The 19,295-nt window shown below is 46.0% G+C and overlaps 1 protein-coding gene across 2 annotated transcripts; it reads right to left on the minus strand.

The window, feature by feature from the left end:
- Positions 1–1,076: 1,076 nt before the first annotated feature.
- Sf3b2 (splicing factor 3b subunit 2) lies at positions 1,077–18,142 on the minus strand. 2 transcript variants are annotated; one of them, XM_038313217.2, is made up of 20 exons: positions 17,977–18,142; positions 17,758–17,804; positions 17,221–17,298; positions 15,395–15,634; positions 13,982–14,099; positions 11,721–11,827; positions 11,335–11,431; positions 10,949–11,040; positions 10,449–10,664; positions 10,174–10,311; positions 9,937–10,017; positions 9,524–9,751; positions 7,781–7,930; positions 6,863–6,952; positions 6,646–6,753; positions 5,614–5,721; positions 5,247–5,389; positions 5,052–5,153; positions 1,592–1,877; positions 1,077–1,302 (listed from the first exon to the last, which is right to left on the minus strand). In XM_038313217.2, exons 1-20 carry the CDS (start codon positions 18,107–18,109, stop codon positions 1,231–1,233), a joined length of 2,634 nt encoding a protein of 877 aa, XP_038169145.1. In that variant the 5' UTR covers positions 18,110–18,142; the 3' UTR covers positions 1,077–1,230. The 2 variants fall into 2 exon arrangements, with proteins under 2 accessions (XP_038169145.1, XP_038169136.1); XM_038313208.2 differs by having other exon boundaries at positions 11,721–11,830; positions 17,977–18,141.
- Positions 18,143–19,295: the final 1,153 nt, after the last annotated feature.

Consider the following 19,295-nt stretch of genomic DNA (forward strand, 5'->3'; position numbering starts at 1 on the left):
GAGCGTTCTCGCGGCGCAGCTCTCAGGCCTTGGAGCGCCTGCTCCGCGCCCCTCCTCCTACCCCTCCGGCGGCCGCTACCCCGCCAGCGGAAACCCGGGTTTTCCGGGGCGCGGTCTCGGACCGGAGAGGGCTGCACGGGAGCGCGCTCAGCTCCTGGGATCTGCCGAGCACGTATCGGAGGCCAACGCTCAGCGTGTCACGCGTTGCGTGAGAATCGGATAGCCTGCTGTGACGACCCCTTCTGTGGGCTACTGGATACTTCGCCCACTCCTGTATAAGGAGTTGTAAATGGAGATCCAGCGACTGGTCACCACCTCGGGCACTTGAGTTAGGAAGTTTGCTCATGAGGGTAGGCAGGAGCCCATTGAGCTAAGGTTGGCCAAATCTAACAGCCTTTCTTCTTGGTACAGCGCCCTCACCCCCCCCCCCCCCGACCACAGCCTTGATTTCAAAGTCCCAGAGTGCCTCAGTGCTTTCTCAATTTCAAAAATTCTATTTCTCTCAAGGCCTGATCAGCTGCCATACCCCACCCCCACTGCACTTGCACCTTCCTACACCCACACCTCACTTCTCCCCAGTACTTGAGCAAATGTCATGGGATTCCATGCTCCAACCCAGTCTCAGAACTCAAGGGCACCAGGGAAAAACAAGCCCTTCAAACATACACACATAACTAGTGAATCCAAGGGTTAGCAGGAACACTGGAACAATTTAGATTTTGAAACGTAGATGTTCTCCAGTAAGTAAGAAGTAGGCCTTTCTGCCACAAGGTCAACGAGGAAGGCCTGACCTGGCCTACTTCCCTAGCCTACAGTTACTTCCCAGCCTAGCCTGGGTGCTAAGCTGGCTATTTTTATTCCCCAGGGACAAAGCAATAAGGTCAGACCAGACCTAAAGGTACTTCCCTCAGAGCCTTCAGACAAAGGAGGGGTAAGGGATAGTAAATTATCCACAATTTCAGCACAGCAACCTATGATCCCATAGTCCTATGGGGTAGTCTGTGATTATAGGCAAGAAGTATATGCTTCTGCAGAAGCTAAGAAGGAGAGATTCAAGAGTGTCATGTATTCATCCATCCTTGGGAAACAGCTTTATTTACAAAACAAGTCTAAAATAAGAACATGAAATGACAAGCCTAGGGAAGTACAGAGTTATTTAGCTTTGGGGACCCACATATAAAGCCCAGACACACAAAGGGCCTAAAGGAAGGCCAGCTATGTGAGGGGGACCTAAAATTTGAATTCCTTGTATTTCTTGCTGCCCCCACGACTGTCCTGGGGCTGAGCTTTCCGTTTCTTTTGCTGTTGGAGAAAGAGAGAGACAGGTTACAACAGGTTAATCCCCAGACAGGTCATAGACATAAAAATTGAAAAAAAGCACTGAAAACCACAATCTCTCAGATTTGCATCACTTTCTTCTGCTTCCTGTGCCCCAGCATCACGTCATTAAGAGATGGCAACCAATGGGAGATCTCTAAGGGCTTCAGGCACTGGGTCCACCTTCCCTCTCAGCAACTGAAGCACACAGCTCCACCAGGGCAGACAGACTTTTCTCCTAGGCTGTCCCCCAAGGGTCCCGGGTTGCACCCACCTTCTGTTTAGCAGCATGCTCAGCCACCATGTCACTGAAGTCTTCCTTCTCCACTTGTGCCTGCTGCTCCCTCACATGTTCCTCATACTTCTGGGTCATGGCCATGGGGTCCAGCTCCAATTCCTCAGGGGCCAGCGCTACTTCCACACCTTGCAGTTCAGGGGCTGGGCCCTTCCGACTCATGACCGTGGACATGTCATAGATGTGGGTTGACCCCATCATGGCTCCCCCAACAGTGGCTGTTCTCTTCTCTGGCAGTACAGTGAACAGCTGAGGTGTCTCACTGCTGTAAAGGACAAGAAAGTAAACCCAGTAAGGGACAAAGGGTCTCTGGAATCAAACAAACATAGGTAGCATTTAGATTCTTGGAGAATTCCACGATGACTGCAGCTGAAGTATCTGCAGAATTTTGGGTTAGGGATGTGGTGTGGGTCAGTGCTGATCCTACAGGACAGAATCTGTAAGGGCTACAGACACTAAACTAAAGGATCTTCTGAGTCAAATTAAGAGGGCAGAACCAGGACTTCCACATAAGGAAAGGTTAGTGGTCAAAGAGGCTAAGTTTCATAGAGAACTTTAGAGCCACTGAAACAGCTCAGCCGGCAAGCTAGACCTTTCTGTGGAACCCATAGAAAGGAAAAAAACAACTCCACCAAGTTGTGACCATTATGAGCTTGCTGCAGCACAATAGCACATACACACATATGCCCACACAAACTCACCATGCATGCACACACAATAATTATTTTTTAAAAAAGGATAGCAGTCAGGCAGAGGCAGGTGGATATCTCTGAGTTCGAGGCCAGCCTGGTCTACAAGAACTAATTCCAAGATAGCCTCCAAAACTACAGAGAAACCCTGTCTCAGGAAAAAAACAAAACAAAACTATATACTGATCAAAGTTGAAGATATGTAGGAATATAAAATACCCTGGGCCCAGTCAAGTAAATTTTACAAAGCTAAGCAGCCAGCCAGAAACTATATTAGACATATAGCAAGGCATGGTACTACACACCTACATTTAATCCCAGGACTAGGGAAGCTGAGACAGAAGAATCATGAATTCAAGGCCAGCCATGGTGACATAGAGACTCCATCTCCCCACACCCCCCCAAAAAAAAGCCACATGGCTTTCACCCCAGCACTAAAGGAAGCAGAGGAAGGCAGATCTCTGTGAATCCAAAGGAAGCCTGGTCTACATACAGTCACAGGTCAGCCAGGGCAACACAGTAAGATCCCATCTTAGGCCGGGCGATCCCAGCACTTGGGAGGCAGAGGCAGGCGGATCTCTGTGAGTTCGAGACCAGCCTGGTCTACAAGAGCTAGTTCCAGGACAGGCTCCAAAGCCACAGAGAAACCCTGTCTCGAAAAACAAAAAAAAAAAAAAAAAAAAAAAAAAAGATCCCATCTTAGAAAAAAGAAAGAGAAGTTTCAATCCACAGAAAGGAAAATAGCAATCAAAATCAGTCCTGAAAGCTACAAGTAGTAGCACACACCTATAATCCCAGCCCTTAGGAGGTGGACGCTGGAGGTCAAGAATTCAAGATCAAAATGTACCATTTGCATGCAAAAAAAAGAAAGAAAGAACTCAAGATCAGCCTAGGCTAGGCTACTTGAAATCATCTAAAAAAAAAAAAAACTGATAAATGTTATAATTAGCAAGCAAATGGGACTGAAGAGATGACTCAGTGGTTAAGAGCACTGACTGCTCTTCCAGAGGACCCAGGTTCAATTCCCAGCACTCACATGGCAGCTCACAACTGTCTGTAACTCCAGGATCCCTAACACCCTCACTCACACACACACACACACACACGCGCACACACACACACATATGTAGAAGCAAAACATCAATAAAATAAAAATAAAAAATAATTAGCAAGCAAATACATAAAGTGTCATTACAGGGCCTGGGGAAATGGGTCAGTAGGTAATGTGCTTGCTATTCAAGCATGGGACCTGAGTTTGGATCTAAAAACAAATTGTGTCTCTAAATCCAGCATAGGGGCAATGGAGACAACAGCAAGTCACAGGGTCTGTGAGAAATCCTGTCTCAAAAAATAAGGGGGAGAGCAATAGATGAAGACTCTTGTGTGGCCAGATGTAGTGGGCACGCCTTTAATCCCAGCACTCAGGAGGCAGAGGCAGGTGGATCTCTGTGAGTTTGAGGCCAGCCTGGTCTATAAAACAAGTTCCAGAACAGTCAAGGCTACACAGAGAAACCCTGTCCTGAGGGGGGTGGGGAGGACTGAGAACAATTGAAGACACCTTTACCTGACAGCAAGCAACCTCTGGCACTTACACACATGTGCAGATATACAAATCATGACAAGGAAGCTATTTCATGATAAAGGGGTATGCAGCTTGGTTTTCTGTCAACCTGAAACAAATTAGGGCCATCTGGGAAAAAGGGAATCTCAGTAAGGAAAATGCCCCCACCAGATTGGCCTGTGGGCATACCCATGAGAGAGACATTTCTTGATTGATTAATGTAAGAACCCAGCCTACTGTGGGCTGTGCTACTCCTGGGCAGAAAGTCCTAGGCTGTATAAGAACGCAGACTGAGCAAGCCATGAAGCAGCACTCCTCCATGTCCTCTGCTTCAGTTCCTGCCTTGAGTTCCTTCCCTGACTTCCCTTCTTACAGACTGCATGTAACCTGTTCACCAAATAAATCCTTTTGTCCCCAAATTTCTTTTGGTCATGTTTATCACAACAACAGAAAGCAAACCAGAACGGGTCAATCCTATGTGTCTACATAGTAAAATCAGAGCTGTACAATCCATGACAATGCAAAGCCTCCCTCATGGCTTGTACTTCTCTCTCTGCTGACTGCAGACCACTGCTAGCTGATTCTTTCCCAATATTTAAATCAAATACTACCTTTTCAATGAGGCCTTCCAAGGGCCTTTCCATCATTCAACATTCTTCTCAAACCCATTGCCCAGTTTCATCGGCCTCACCATTGCTAATCAGACCTGAAATTACTTTATTCTGATCATTTCTCTACCTCAACCATCTACCCTGCTGACTTCCCACTGACACAAAGCTGGTGTTTAATAACTGTTAAAAGATCCAGGCTGTGGTGGCGCACACCTTTAATCCCAGAACTCAGGAGGCAGAGGCAGGCAAATTTCTGTGAGTTTGAAGCCAGCCTGGTCTAGAGTGAGTTCTAGGACAGCCAAGACTACACAGAGAAACCCTGTCTCAGGAAAAAAAAAAGACATACATGACATACATGAATCTAATCTACATGGGAAGTAGAAAAAGACAAGATCTCCTGAGTAAATTGGGAGCATCGGAATCAGGAGGGTCGGGGGGAGGAGCAGAGAAAAATATATAGCTCAATAAAAACAATAAAAAAATTGCTAAGAAAGGAAATAAAGAAAAATGGAATTAAAAAGTCAGCTAACCAACCTAGAAGACCAACTAAAAAGTCCTCCCCCGACAACTTCTCTCACCCATCCATTGCCTCCTCAATCTTCTTCTTCCTCAGCTCAATGAGTTCGGGGGTCTCCATTCCAGCTGGCACTGACGAGAATCCTCCAGGAGTGATGAGGCCACTATGAGGCGGAGAGGAATAAAAGTCCCATTGTAAAGCAGCAGTCTCCAGGGACAGACAGACTGCTCTGGAGGAGCCGGGTTCAACTTCCTACCTGTCTGCAGGTGTGACAAAGCCAGTCTCATCTGGCTTGTCTTCATCACTTTCTTCCTCTTCCTCTTCTTCTGAGGATTCTTCATCTGACGGTTCTAGTTCTCCCCAAGGGGTCCGATCAATCTCTTCTTCTTCAGTTTTGGTCTGAAAGAGATTCCTCATTCATTCAACAAGTACTTACTGTGTGCCTATTGCCCACCCTGCTATGAACCGAAAGATGGAAGAGTAAGCACATAAATCCCCTAAAGGAAAGCTGCGTGACCAATCAAGAAAACACATGCCCTAGCTCCCTGATAATGAAGTTACAGACCAACTATTCCTAACCTTTTAAGCACTGAGTAAAATCAAACTCAGCAGCCTCCCCATACCTGAAACTCAGCAGCATTGGTTCCAAACACATCCCCATAAAGTGGCTTCCCAGTCTCATCTACTGGGGGTTTGCCCCATCCACCAGCATGGTATCCAAAGGAACAGCTCTGCAGAGGAGGGAAGATGAATGAGTTTCTCCTAAACTCTAGAAAAGGTTGAAAAAAGTTAACACTCCAAGATACAAAGCTCACATGGGAAACTAGGATGGCAAAACATAGTTAAACATTAGAAGACATTTAAAGAAAAACAAAAACAAAACCATGGAAGGTGGCGCACGCCTTTAATCCCTGCACTTGGGAGGCAGAGGCAGGCGGATCTCTGTGAGTTCCAGGCCAGACTAGACTACAGAGCAAGTCCATAATAGACAGGCTGCTACAAAGAGAAACCCTGTCTCAAAAAAACAAGCAAACAAATAAAAATAATAAAAACTATTGGGGCTGGAGAGAAGGCTCCATGGTTAAGAGCACTTGCTTTTGCAGCAAACCTGGGTCCAGTTCTCAGCACCTGTATGGCAGCTCACCACTGTAACTCCAGTCACAGAGAATATGACACCCTTTCCTGGCCTCTGAAGATATCAGGCATACACACAGACGTAGGTAAAACAATAAACATAAAAAGTAAGCAAGTAAAAGCTACTACTTTTTAAAAAAGGATGTTGACTCAGTGGGTAAAGAAGGGCTTTTGTTCTGTAAAAGTAAGGACCTGAATCAAATATTCAGCTACACAGGGCTGCTCACACCTATAATAAGCCAGCATTAGGGGTGAAAACAGGTGGAACTCAAGAACTTACTGGCCAGCCAACCTAGCTAAAACAGCTTCTGGTTCAGGATAGATCCTGTCTCAAAGCAATAACACAGAGAACCATTGAGAGAGACCATCCATCACTCCATATTATGCTCTGTCCACACATTTGTGAATAACATATACACACTCCTGTGTATATAACACACACATACACATATACACAGATAAGAGGAAAAAATAAACAAAAAAACAAGACAGCCAAGAGGGAAAACAAGCTCTCTGCTCACCTCAGGAATAGGTGAATTCAGCCCAGGAATTTTCAGGTTCGGGTAGGATGGGGGTGGCCCATATCGCTGCATGGCAATCAGCCACGGGGGAGGGACTTTGTGGGCATTCTGTAGGAAAAGCAGAACAGGATATGACCCATCTTCCCCTACCCATCTTCCCTTCTGCTCCTATTCTTATCCTCTCTCCATTTTCCCCAGCCACATAGTCAACACTTACGGGTCCTACTGGCATCCCTAAGGAAATCCTTAGTTCATCAGATAGGTCTCCAGGCTTCTTCTCCTTCAGCCGTGTCTCAAACTCCTTCCCCTGCGGAAAAAGCACAGCCTGCTCTATTGGGGACTCCAGACACATCCTAAGATCTCAGTGGCATGGGGATATGATACCAGACAAGATGTCCTAATCCCCATCAGATACAAAGTCTCATGAGGACTGCCGGGCTCCCACTTAGATTTTGAGTAGAACAGGAAAAGGAAGAAGGCCAGACTCCTTCTGCTACGAATGCACTGTGAGAGTAAGGCCAAATGCAGCACCTGCTTCTCACTTGTGAAACGAGGCCCCTGGACAGGATGGTTGTCAGCATCCTTCTGTTTCAATCACCTTATCATGCCATGGTGATTAACATTTCAAAAATCAGGGGTAGGAATAAAACTTTCTCTCACTTAAAACACAAAATGTTTCTGCATAACACCTGCCACTTGGCATGTTGTCCCTAAACCACCCGCAAAAACATCACTTCAGCCGGGCGGTGGTGGCGCACGCCTTTAATCCCAGCACTCGGGAGGCAGAGGCAGGCGGATCTCTGTGAGTTCGAGACCAGCCTGGTCTACAAGAACTAGTTCCAGGACAGGCTCCAAAGCCACAGAGAAACCCTGTCTCGAAAAACAAAAAAAAAAAAAAAAAAAAAAAAAAAAAAAAAAATCACTTCAAATACCTGGTCTATAACTCTCTTCTGAAAAAAGGACTTGTTTGAGGGAGAGAAAACAAACAAACAAACAAAAAAAACACATATTGTCTTACCCAGTGCCAGCAATGGGAAATTTTAAAGCTGAGGATCACTGTACTAGCTTTGAAATGGACTTTAACCAAAGTCAACATCAAGATTCGGCCCTGTACCTCCCAGCCCCCTTCCCGAACCTCATAATATAGATCCCCATGGATAGTGAGCTTTGGCTTGGTCTGCCACTTGAAGAACGCATCATGCAGTTTCTGGTAGTCAATATCTATCTTCCCCATTTTGGGCCGAACTTTCTCTCTCATTTTTGACTTCATGGTCTTTTGTTCTTCCTGTAAAAAGTATCAGAAGAGATGAATTCCTAGTATTAGTCAATACTTTATTAGACACTCTGGCTCCAATTCAATGGAACCTCATTTATCTCACTCTGAAAAATCAGCTTAGCTTCAAGAAGCCCGAGCGAAACAGCAGCACCTGAAATTCAAATGGCACGGTCTGCTGAACAAAATAGACCCAACTCTATGAAAGCAATCATAGCTTTCTGTCAGTCCCTACTGCTTGAATGTGTGACCAAGAGAACGGGACCAAGGCTGGAGAGCTGGCTCACTGGTTTAAAAGCACTATTGCTTTCGCAGAGGCCATAACTTCAGTTCCCAGCACCTACACGGTGGCTTACAGTAAGTCCCAACTCTAGTTCCAAAGGTATGCGACATCCTGATCTCCACAGGCAACGGGTATAAGCCCAATACATACATGCATGCAAGCCAAACACCACATATAAAAAGTAAATAAATCTAAAACTAAAAGAGAGTGAGAATAGATGACTACAAGCTAATGGAAGACAGTTTTCATTCACAGACAACTAGTGCTTAGCGTGTTTACTTAAAATATTTAAACTTAAAAATTTACACAAGCGGGGCTGGAGAGATGGCTCAGAGGTTGAGAGCACTGGCTGCTCTTCCAAAGGTCCTGAGTTCAATTCCCAGCAACCACATGGTGGCTCACAACCATCTGTAATGGGGTCTGGTGCCCTTTTCTGGCCTGCAGACACACACACAGATAAAATACTGTATACATAATGAATAAATAAATATTTTTTAAAAAAATTTACACAAGCATTGTGCTAGGCAGTTTTATGTCAACTTGACACAAGCTAGAGTCATCTGAGAGGAGGGACCCTCAATTAAGAAAATGCCTCCACCCCAACAAAGGGGCCAGCTGCTGTTGTAGGACATTTTCTTAATTAGTGCTTGATGGGGGAGGGCCTATGCCTGAGCTGGTGGTCCAACTGAAAGCAAACTGAGCAAGGTGGTGATGGCAATGCACACTTTTAATCACAGCAGTTGGGAGGCAAATCTCTGTGAGTTCAAGGCCAACCTGGTCTACAAGAGCTAGTTCCAGAACAGCTAAGACTGTTACATAGAGAAACCCTGTCTCGAAAACCACCTCCCCTCCAAAACAAAGAATGCTGAGCAAGTCATACGGAACAGGCCAGTAAGCAGCTGGTTACTGCATCAGCTCCTGCCTCCAGGTTCCTGACCTGCTAGAGTTCCCGCCCTCGCTGCTTTTGACGATCCACTGTTACAATGGAACTGTGAATGAAACAAACCCTTTCTCTCCACGTTGCTTTTGGTCATGATGTTTTATCACAGCAATAGGAACCCAACTAAGCCTCATTTGCACCTCTAGCTACAAATGCATCAGAAAACAGCAAGCTGACCCAAGTGAAGGCAGAGGAAGAAAGCTGCTATTCAGAATCAGGAACCTCAAACTAGCAAAGGAGTGATGCTCTAAGCCCAAACTCAAGGTCTACTTACAGTGCTGACTTCTAATCTGGAAAAGGTTAATTAGACCAATTCTAAGGCAGGCTGCTACAAAGGGTAAGGTTGGCTAAACTCAAGATTTGTGCCCCAGTCCGGCCTCACCTTCTCCTGCAGGGCCTCTCGCATCTCCTGAATGCCCGTGCGTTTGATGAAGTCTGGCAGCTCAAAGGGGGGCTTCTCAATGCCCCGCTTGCCTTGCAGGTACTTGCGCTTAAAACACCAGTGGCGTGGCACAGGGACAGAGTTCCGGGTAGCCTTGAGGTGAACCAAGAGCTTAGGGTCCTGTGCTGTCACGTCATGCATCTCCACAACATCAGGCCGAGCCACCAGCTGAAAAGCAGAGCAATACAAAGCCCACCTCTTGACTAAAGCTGTCTTCTCTTTCTCACGACAGCTATACCAAGAGCATCCATGAAAGCACCTCCCTATAAGCCCTCTAAGGCATGCTTGGTAGGGCTGAGTGCACGTCACCATTCCCCAGCCTCCAGATCCAGCTGGGTCATCTCAGCTCTAACCTGCTTGAGTTCTGCCACAGTAAAGCGATTCATTCGGCGCAGCTTCTTCTTGGATAGCTTAGGAGCTTCTGGCTTCTTTTCCTAAAATAAAGTGACCTCTTAGGTGGGCCTCAGGTGGGAATCAAACTGCCCAGCCCACTTCAATGCTTAAGTCATAGAAGCCTTTTACCATAGTGCCTAAGGGAACACCTCAACTTTCTGTGCCCTGCATCCGTCTCCAACTGTGAGGGGCCTGACCTGTTCATCATCGCTGCTGTCATCATCACTGTCCTTGTGCTCCTCCTCAAAGCCCTTCTTCTTAGGGACTGCAGAGTTTTCCATTTTGTCAAGTTTCTCTGGCTCCTTCTCCTTCTCCTTCTTCACATCATCAGTGAGCTAAGGAGACAGAGTATTTGAAAATCTCATGACACACCTCCATTCTGACCCCTGTATGCAAGCAATGATCCCAGGCTCATCTCATCGCATCCCATTCCTATCGAGTGTGGCCCACTCAGAGCACACACTTCTTGTACCTTGAAAGCCTCAAAAATCCTCTTGAAGAAGATGAAGTTGGGCTCATAAATTTCAGGCTCTTCGGTCACATATTCAATCTCGACATCAGCAGCAGGGGAGTCAGAGCCTCGAGACCGAGCTGAGTCTTTCTCTCGGTCCCCAGAGCTCTCTGAAGATGCTGCGCGTACCCGCTGGGGCTTTTTCTTCTTCTTTCGGTTCCGACGCTTCCGGTTTTTCTATGAAGACAGGAAAACTACCTCAGTCAGAGAATCTGCACCCCATACCTGCCTTCACTACTTTAGCATTGAGTCTTCACCCAAACAGGCACAAGCCAAAGTTTTGCCTCTTAAAAGGTAAGCTGCTATGCAGCCTGGAGCCACAGCCTTTCAGCTGGGCATCAACAGTACTCAGAACTCAAGGGCACTGTGACAAGTGAAGGTCTGCGAGATGCCTAGATGACATCAGCACATGTCCAAACTGCATTTCTGCATCACCCTTCTGGACGAGCTTCATCACATACCTCCTTTTTGGATATGGACACGGTGTCCTCCTCAGTCTCTGATGCTGACTGTCCCAGGGATGAGCGAGTGTCTGTCTCCATTTCTTCTTCCTCTGCTCGAGAAGAATGTGGCAATCAACTCTCCTAAGAGTAACTTCACAGTCATCTTTTCCTTTTCTTTTTGAAACAGGGTGGTCTTAAACTCACTATGTAGAAAAGGACTGTGCACTTCCGATCCTCCTCTCTCTACCTCTAAGTGCTGGGATCAAGAATATGTGCGCTACCACACCCAGTTTTCTAGTCACTAGAGGGTCACCTGCTCTTCTCAAGGATGAGAAAGGAGGACATGGCCTCAGCACAACACTGTGGTCCAGTCCTGTGCTGCAGCTTCAGGACACACTACTCACCCTGCTGAGAGTTCATCTCCTCCTGACGGCTTTCCTTCAGCTGCAGAATCTTTTCCAAAGCCTGGGGGATCTTGGGGCCCACAGAGGGATCATCCATCTGCCAGAGACAACACAATCAGAAGAGCCGACTCCCTCATTCCTATCTCTTGTCTTGGAAAGACTACTGGGTGGGTGGTGATACACAACAGATAAGCTCTGCATCCCTTACAATTCTGCCCAAGATGTCTCCCAAGTCCTTAACCCTAAAGTTCATTGTAGCTAACTGTGATTCCTGCCTATGCCCAAGAATTTAACCCACCTCCACAGCACAGACTCCCCTGAGGTCCTAAAGCAGTACCCTCTAACCTACAACTTTTCTGACCCAAGGAAGAAGTCAGTAGTCTCACCTCTCTGTTCTCATCTCCAGGGGGTGGTGGGGGACCCCGAGGGCGAGGAACAGGTGCCCCCATGGGCAAAACAGTGGGAGTGGGAACCACAGGGCCTACTGGAGCAGCTACTGTGTGAAGGAAAAGAGAAGTCCAATGTCAGAATAGTCTCCTGGTGGCAGCTGTCCTACAGGGCACGAGGTGATGAAGGGCACAGGAGAACTTGTGGGGTGCTGGCATGTTCTGGTGCAGGCTTCCCAGGCTGGCTTCACAAGTACACATAGTATGTAAAAACTTATGACCTAGAATATACTTGTTATACTTAAGTTTTTCTTTCTTCTTTTGAATAATTATTTTTCTATTCTCTTCTCTCACATTCCATGTGTGTGGTTATAGCCACAGAGGCCGTAACAGGAAGTCAGATCCCCTAAAGCTGGAGTTACCAGTGATCGTAAGTCACCCAATGTGGCTGGTTGGGTAGAACTCGGGTCCTCTACACAACGAGCAGGCACTTTAAGTAATGGAATATCTCTCCAACCTCTCTGTTTTTTCATTTGTTTCTAATTTTTATTTATTTTATATGTAAGAATGTTTCACCAGGCATTGGTGGTACACGCCTTTAATTCCAGCACTCAGGAGACAGATCTCTGTGAGTTCAAGGCCAGCCTGGTCTACAAGAGCTAGTTCCAGGACAGACTCCTAAGCTACAAAGAAGCCCTGTCTCGAAAAACCACAAAAAAAAAAAAAAGACTGTTTCTTCTGCACATACTTATGTACACATGACTCCTGGTTCCTGAAGAGGTCAAAAGAGAAGGTCAGATCCCCTAAAAATGTAGTTGAGTTATGAGCCAGCATGTGGTGCTGAGAACTGAACCTGGGTCCTCAGCAAGAGTAACAAGTACCCTAAACAACTCTCTCTATCTCTCCAGCCCTTTGTTTTTTGTTTTGTTTTGTTTCTGAGATAGGTTCTATGTTGCTCAAGCTCATAATCCTTTCTTCGGCCTCTGACCAATAGGATTACAGGTTACAGATATGCACCATCATGGCTGACTCTAATAATTTGGTTTTTGTTTTGGAGACAAGGGTCTCCCTATGTAGCTCAGGCTGGTTTAGAACTTGCTTTGTAAACCTTATTGCTCTCAACCTCACAGAGATGAGCCTGTCTCTGGCTCTGGAAGGTATATACCACCAAGCTCAGCAAGTAATGTTTATTGATGTGTATGGGTTTTTTGTCTGCATGCATATATGTGTACATGTGTGCCTGGTGCCCAAGGAGGTCAGAAGAGGGCACTGCATCCCTTGGAAGTGGAGTTACAGATGACTGTAACCCACGATATGGATACTAGGAACAGAACCTGGGACCTCTGCAAGAGCACCAAATGCTCTTAACCACTGAGTCATCTCTCCAGTCTCAGTAATCTTTTAAATTTGATATATATACCCGTCCCTTGGTATCCATGGGGACTTTGTTTTAGGACCCCACCCAAATACTGGAATCAGAATGCTCAAGTCCTTCGTAGAAAACATACGATTTGCACAGAATATATAAATACACCTTGTGTATTTTAAGATCATCTCTAATATCCACGACAATACAAATGCTATCTAAATAGATCTGTTAGGGAATGACAAGAAAAAGTCTGTATATGTTGAATACAGACACATATTTTAAATATGTATATATTTAAATAAAATATTTATCAATATATAAAAACATACATATAAATATATCTTTAAATACACATATACATGTGTGTATATATATATATTTTTTTTAAATGATAAACTGCAAGGAATTTCCAGCTTTTAAATTATTTAACTTCGTTTTATATGCATTGGTATAACAGTGTCATATTCTCTGGAACTGGAGTTACAGACAAGTTATAAGCAGCCATGTGAGTGCTGGGAATTGAACCCGAGTCCTCTGGAAGAGCAGTCAGTGCTCTTAACTACTGAGCCATCTCACCAGCCTCAATATATATATTTTTTTAATTATGTAAGTCGGACACTGGTGGTGCATCCCTTTAATCCCAGCTTTTGGGAGGCAGAGGCAGGTCAGCCAGATCTACAGAGTGAGTTCCAGAACAGCCAGGGCTACACAGAGAAACACAGGTTTTCAAATAGCCCAGACCATCTTCGAAATCGATACCTAGGATGACCTGTACCCTCCTGCCATTACCTCTCAGTCAGCAGGATTATAGAAATGTGGCAGCATGCCCAGTTAAACAGAAGTATTTTAAAAATTACCTTCTTTGCTCCTCCCTTCCATTCAAGGGTCTTACCTCGAGGTCCCAGAGGAGTACGAACACCCAGCTGACCCATATCTTGAGGAGGCCGAGGGACTGCAGTGCCCATCTTGGCAATCTCCTGCTGTCGTTCCTGCTCCATTAACACAGCGGCCTATAAGAGGGGAGTGAAGATGCAGCGTGAAGGAATTTGGCACCAACCCGACAATGTGTTCTTTCAGGGGTGCAATCAGAAAGCCGCGCGGGGCTGACAACCTCCACTCCTACATTTGCACAAAACTTATTAAATTAGAAACTATTCACCACAATGCAAAATTCCTAGAAACCAATGAGAAAAACCCTAGGAAATTTCTGGTTCCTAGAAGAGAATTCACTATTTAACACTACCATCTACTTTTCAATGAATTTTCTTCCCCCAGAGTTCAAACTATTTAGAAAGAACCATGAGTCATTTTCTTTTAGTTATCCCTTAAAATCTGCCACAACCTAGACAAACTAGTATGTCATCCATGTGTCCATATTTGTATTTAATGCTTGCCTTCTAATACTCCTGAATTACCCACTGGGTAAAATTGATATGGGGCAGAACATCTTCACATCATTCCCAGACCTATACTCATCACAGTCTAAATCCAATACAATTGACCACATATGCCAGCATTCTCCACAAAGTACCTAAATGACACCACGTAAGACTAGCAGTAATCAGCCTGGCACTGATGGCGCACATCTTTAATCCCAGAACTCGGGAGGCAGAGGCAGATATCTCTCTGAGATCAAGGCTAGCCCAGTCTACAGAGCGAGACCCGGGACAGCCAGAGCTACACAGAGAAACTGTCTTGAAAAACAAAACAAAACAAAAAAGTAATTGTAAATATTTTCTGTAATAGATAAATACTAGATGTGTCATTATCACAGAAATTGTGCTACATACTTGATTTAATTTGATTTTTTTCTTTTTTTTTAATGACAACCCACTAAAATTTTTTTTAAAAAATCATTTTTAGTTTATACACCACACAAAAGCGGTTGCACAATGCTAAATCCGGGACTCTACATAAAAATGGAAATACTGGAACTTAGTTGGTAATGAGGTAGCCTCCAAGGCAAACTTGAACGAAGCATCTTGATTGTACACTAAGTCATCTTAAACAGCATCCTATGGACGGACCACGATATGGAAAGTCAGGGCTTCTGTTGCTCTAAGAGCTCATGTTCCTTCAGGAATGATTTCCTTGATGAAAAAGAAAACCTCATTCCAGCAACAATACAGCCCAGGCCAATCTACCAAAATTCTTGCTTCTAGGATTCTCTGTCACCTTGTACCTATGTTCTAGTCTTCAATCAATACCTTCCTAAAAGGTATGGCTTCAGGGTCTAGCTTTCGAAGGCTCCATTTCCCCATCAAGGACCTACTGTATGCTAGGTACAAGTTTCTACCTGTCCTACCTGTTTGGCACGTTCCTCTTGCTGCATCAGCAAAGCTGCCTGCTGCTGTGCCAGCTTCAGCCGTTCATCTTCTGATAATGCCACAGGCTCACCAACTCGGAGAGGAGGTGGGGGTCCCAGATTTGGTGGGTGAGCCATAGGAAAGCCAAGGCCAAGGCCTGGTGGAGGTGGTGGAGGTGGTGGAGGAGGCTGTAGAGGGGGGAGTCCCATAGGTGGTGGTGGCATAGGAATCCCAGACAGCTATTGGGGAAAAATATAGTTATGAACTAGAAAGCATTTCTTCATTTTTTTATATAAATTTACTTATTTATTAAGCATACAATGTACTGCAGGGCAGAAGAGGACACCAGGTCTCATTACAGATGGTTGTGAGCCACCATATGGTTGCTGGGAATTGAACTCGGGACTCTGGAAGAGCAGCCAGTACTCTTACCCTCTGAGCCATCTCTCCAGACCCGTATTTCTTCATTTTAGAAGCATTTGCTGGGGACCTAGCAAAAGAGCTAGGCATTCAAAGTCAAATGATGCAGAACCAAGAAGAGGCTAACTTTAGAGCACTGATCAAACAAAGCTATTGGTGCCTCTGAAAAATAACAGGAACATACATTTTGTATTCAATTTAAGGAGATGCAAGGACACCTCTAAAATCCATATAGGAACTTTACAATACACACACACCAATAGACCCTAGGTCAAAGCCACTACTTTAGAAGAAGATACTTAAATATTAGATTCTGAAGAGACTTAAAGAAATAGGAACCAGGGTTGTAGAGACAGACCAGCAGTGAAGAACTGCTCTTGCATCATCGGGGTCAATTCCTAGCAGCCAGATGATGGCTCACAATCCTCTGTCACTCCAGCAACAGTGATGCCACCTGTTATGATGGCTTCCTGTTGACACTGAATGCACATGGTGCCCATGCACAGAGGCAAAACACTCATACACACACATAGACATATTTTTTTTCAAGACAGGATTTCCCTGTGTAACCCTGGCTGTCCTGGAACTCCCTCTGTAGACCAAGATGGAATCAGAGCTCCACCAGTGCTGGGATTAAAGGCATTAACCATCACCGCTCAGCTATATTTTTTTTTTTTAAAGAAATAGAAACCAAAGTGCCAGGGCACAGAATGCCAATGAATTACTAAATGCAGGAGGTATATAATAAGATCAGAGCATTTGCCTTAATGTCTCAATGAATAATTTGGGAATTAGGCCTGATAACAAGCACATGACTACATCCAATTGGGAGAGAATCAAGTAAGAATTCTAGGTATTCAAGCTCAATCTTGAATAAATCCAATTTGAAAGAGCAGACATTAGGGACTGAAGCAATACAGGCACTAAGTCAGAAGTAAACAGGGAGATGGAGAGATGGCTCAGTGGTTAAAAGCATTGCCTGCCCTTCTGAAGGTCCTGAGTTCAGTTCCCAGCAATCACATGGTGACTCACAACCATCTGTAATGAGATCTGGTGCCCTCTTCTGACCTGCAGGCAGACACACAGACAGAATACCAAGGATACAGTATACATAATAAATAAATAGATTTTTTTTTTTTCGAGACGGGGTTTCTCTGTAGCTTTGGAACCTGTCCTGGAACTAGTTCTTGTAGACCAGGCTGGCCTCGAACTCACAGAGAACCACCTGCCTCTGCCTCCTGAGTGCTGGGATTAAAGGCGTGCGCCACCATTACCCAGCATAAATAGATTAAAAAAAAAGTGAACAGGCCCCAATTTTGTCTCATTACCCCCCCCCCCCCCCCGTTTAATTCATGATCCCATCAGGCCAATGCATGAGAGAAAGGGCCTTAAAACAGTCTCTTACCTGGGCTGACATAGGAGGAGGAGCGGCTTTGTCCCCATCCTCTCCTCTTAAAACTGGTCGATTCAGCACGATGCCAGTCTACAAAACAAAACAGAACTCTATGTCAGACTAAGAGAAACTATTCCATTACACGACCTCCTCTCCCATTCATTTATTTAACAAAATTCACCCAAAGCCCGTTTGCCAGAGACTGGGGCTGAAACCTGAGAGAAGCATGCGGGGTAGAATCGATTACAACAAAGCAAAGGCAAAAACTGGCAAAGCGTTCAAGCCCCGGCTTGCTGCGATGAAGTACATAAGAAACGAAGTCCAAGCCAGTCGTGTATTTTTAATCCCAGAGCACTCCGGAGGCAAAGGCAAGATGATCTCTTTAGTTCAAGTCCACCTTGGTCTACAGAGTGAGTTCTAGGACAGTCAGGGCTATCAGAAAAACACTATCTCGAAAAACTGAAAAAAGTAAAAGAAACGAAGACCCATCCATGTGGAGTCTTAAAGCCCTCTAGTAAAAAGTTAGACCTATCTTGAACAAACACTCACCTGGCGGGTGTAGGTCTGCAGCCGTTCAACCAGCTCCTCGCGACTCCCTGTGGGACGAAGCACAGAATCAGGGGGTCAGTATCAACCCCAACAGCCCAGCTGGGCCAAGTCGGGCCGCAGCGGCCTGTCTCCGCCCCCCGCCTGTGGGTCTCCTGGGTAACCAGGCTCCACTTCTCCACAAGACCACGCAGCCTCCCTTGACTGCCCCATGAGCCTCACCCTGGATCGGAGCTCCTATTTCCGCCAATTTGGCCTGAAGCTCCTGGGCAGCCCAAGCGCCGTAGTGGCCTGGAGGTGGCGGCGGTGGCAACTGCAATTCTCCTTTGGGAGGTTCTGGATGCTCCGCCGCCATCTTAGCCACAAGAAGGCGCGCGACCAACACGGAAGCTGGGATCAGCCACCGAGCCTACTTCACGGAACTTCCGGCAGCGCGGTCCACCATGTCCCCTGGTGATTGGAAAGCACTTGATCGAGAAAGCCCCACCCCCTCCGCCCTTTGCTGGGAGAAAGAATACGCCACTAACCAAAGGCTGCAAAGCCTTCTGGAAGTTGTAGTCTGCGGCTGCACCGCCTACAGGCTGAACGCTTGCTGCAACATCCAGTACCCAACGGTAGATCCGCCGCTAAGGCCGCGGGAAGGGCGGCCCTCCGCAGAGCGGGTCCTTTCTGCTTCTCACCGGACCAAATGCTTACTGAGCCTTCTGGTCCGACATCCTCAGTGATGAGGTACCTGGATGCTTATTTCCCCCAGGAACTCCTAGAGACTGCTCTCCGGCGCCCGCCAAGTAGGAGGTTGGAGCCGATGCCTCTGAATAAAACAGTGTCCGATTGTTTGCCTGTTCGCTACGACCCGGGCGAGCTTGAATAGGCTGAAAGGGGATCAGAGCCCTTGGAGGAATGGACCCGCCGGGCTGTGTTCCAGCTGCTTGACTTGGGGGAAGGGCAATTCTAAAATCCCCCTTTCCACATTCGAGAAAGGCTTAAATAAATGCCTTCCCTGCCAAATGTTTCCCTTCCTTTCTAGGAGATTTCATACCACATTAAATTTTCCACCTTTCGGTTTTAAAACGAAATGTGCACCACTTGCATGTTATCGTCTGTGGAGGCCAAAGTTTCAGATCTCCTGAAACTAGTTACAGAAGGTTATGACTCGAACCCAGGTCCTCTGCAAAAGCAACAAGTGCTTTTAACGCCATCTCTCCAACCCCAAGGTTTTCTGTTGTTAAGCCAGCACTCAGGAGGCAGAGGCAGGCGGATCTCTGTGAGTTCAAAGCCAGCCTGGTCTACAAGAGCTAGCTCCAGGACAGGCTCTAAAGCTACAGAGAACCCTTGTCTCAAAAAACCAAGAAAAAAAAAAGGCAGTGTGTCACCATGTGGCCCAGGCTAACCTCGAACTCCTGCTCCTTTGAGAACTACACATGTGCACTACCATGTCCTGCTTCATGGCTTGGCAGGCCTGGTATTTGAGATTTAGACTCACTATGTAGCTCTGACTGCCCTGGAACAAACTCTAGCCCAGGCTAAACCGCTAGTTTTGG

This window comes from Arvicola amphibius, chromosome 1 (genome assembly GCF_903992535.2).
Source record: "Arvicola amphibius chromosome 1, mArvAmp1.2, whole genome shotgun sequence".
NCBI classification, from domain to species: domain Eukaryota; kingdom Metazoa; phylum Chordata; class Mammalia; order Rodentia; family Cricetidae; genus Arvicola; species Arvicola amphibius.

Excerpts from the sequence above, each read along its gene's own strand:
- Sf3b2 (XM_038313208.2), bottom strand. The coding sequence starts at position 18,109 with ATGGCGGCGGAGCATCCAGAACCTCCCAAAGGAGAATTGCAGTTGCCA. Across the intron at positions 17,299-17,757 it reads TGCAGACCTACACCCGCCAG|ACTGGCATCGTGCTGAATCG; the intron begins GTGAGTGTTTGT and ends TTTGTTTTGTAG. Across the intron at positions 1,303-1,591 it reads AGCATGCTGCTAAACAGAAG|CAAAAGAAACGGAAAGCTCA; the intron begins GTGGGTGCAACC and ends TTTCTCCAACAG.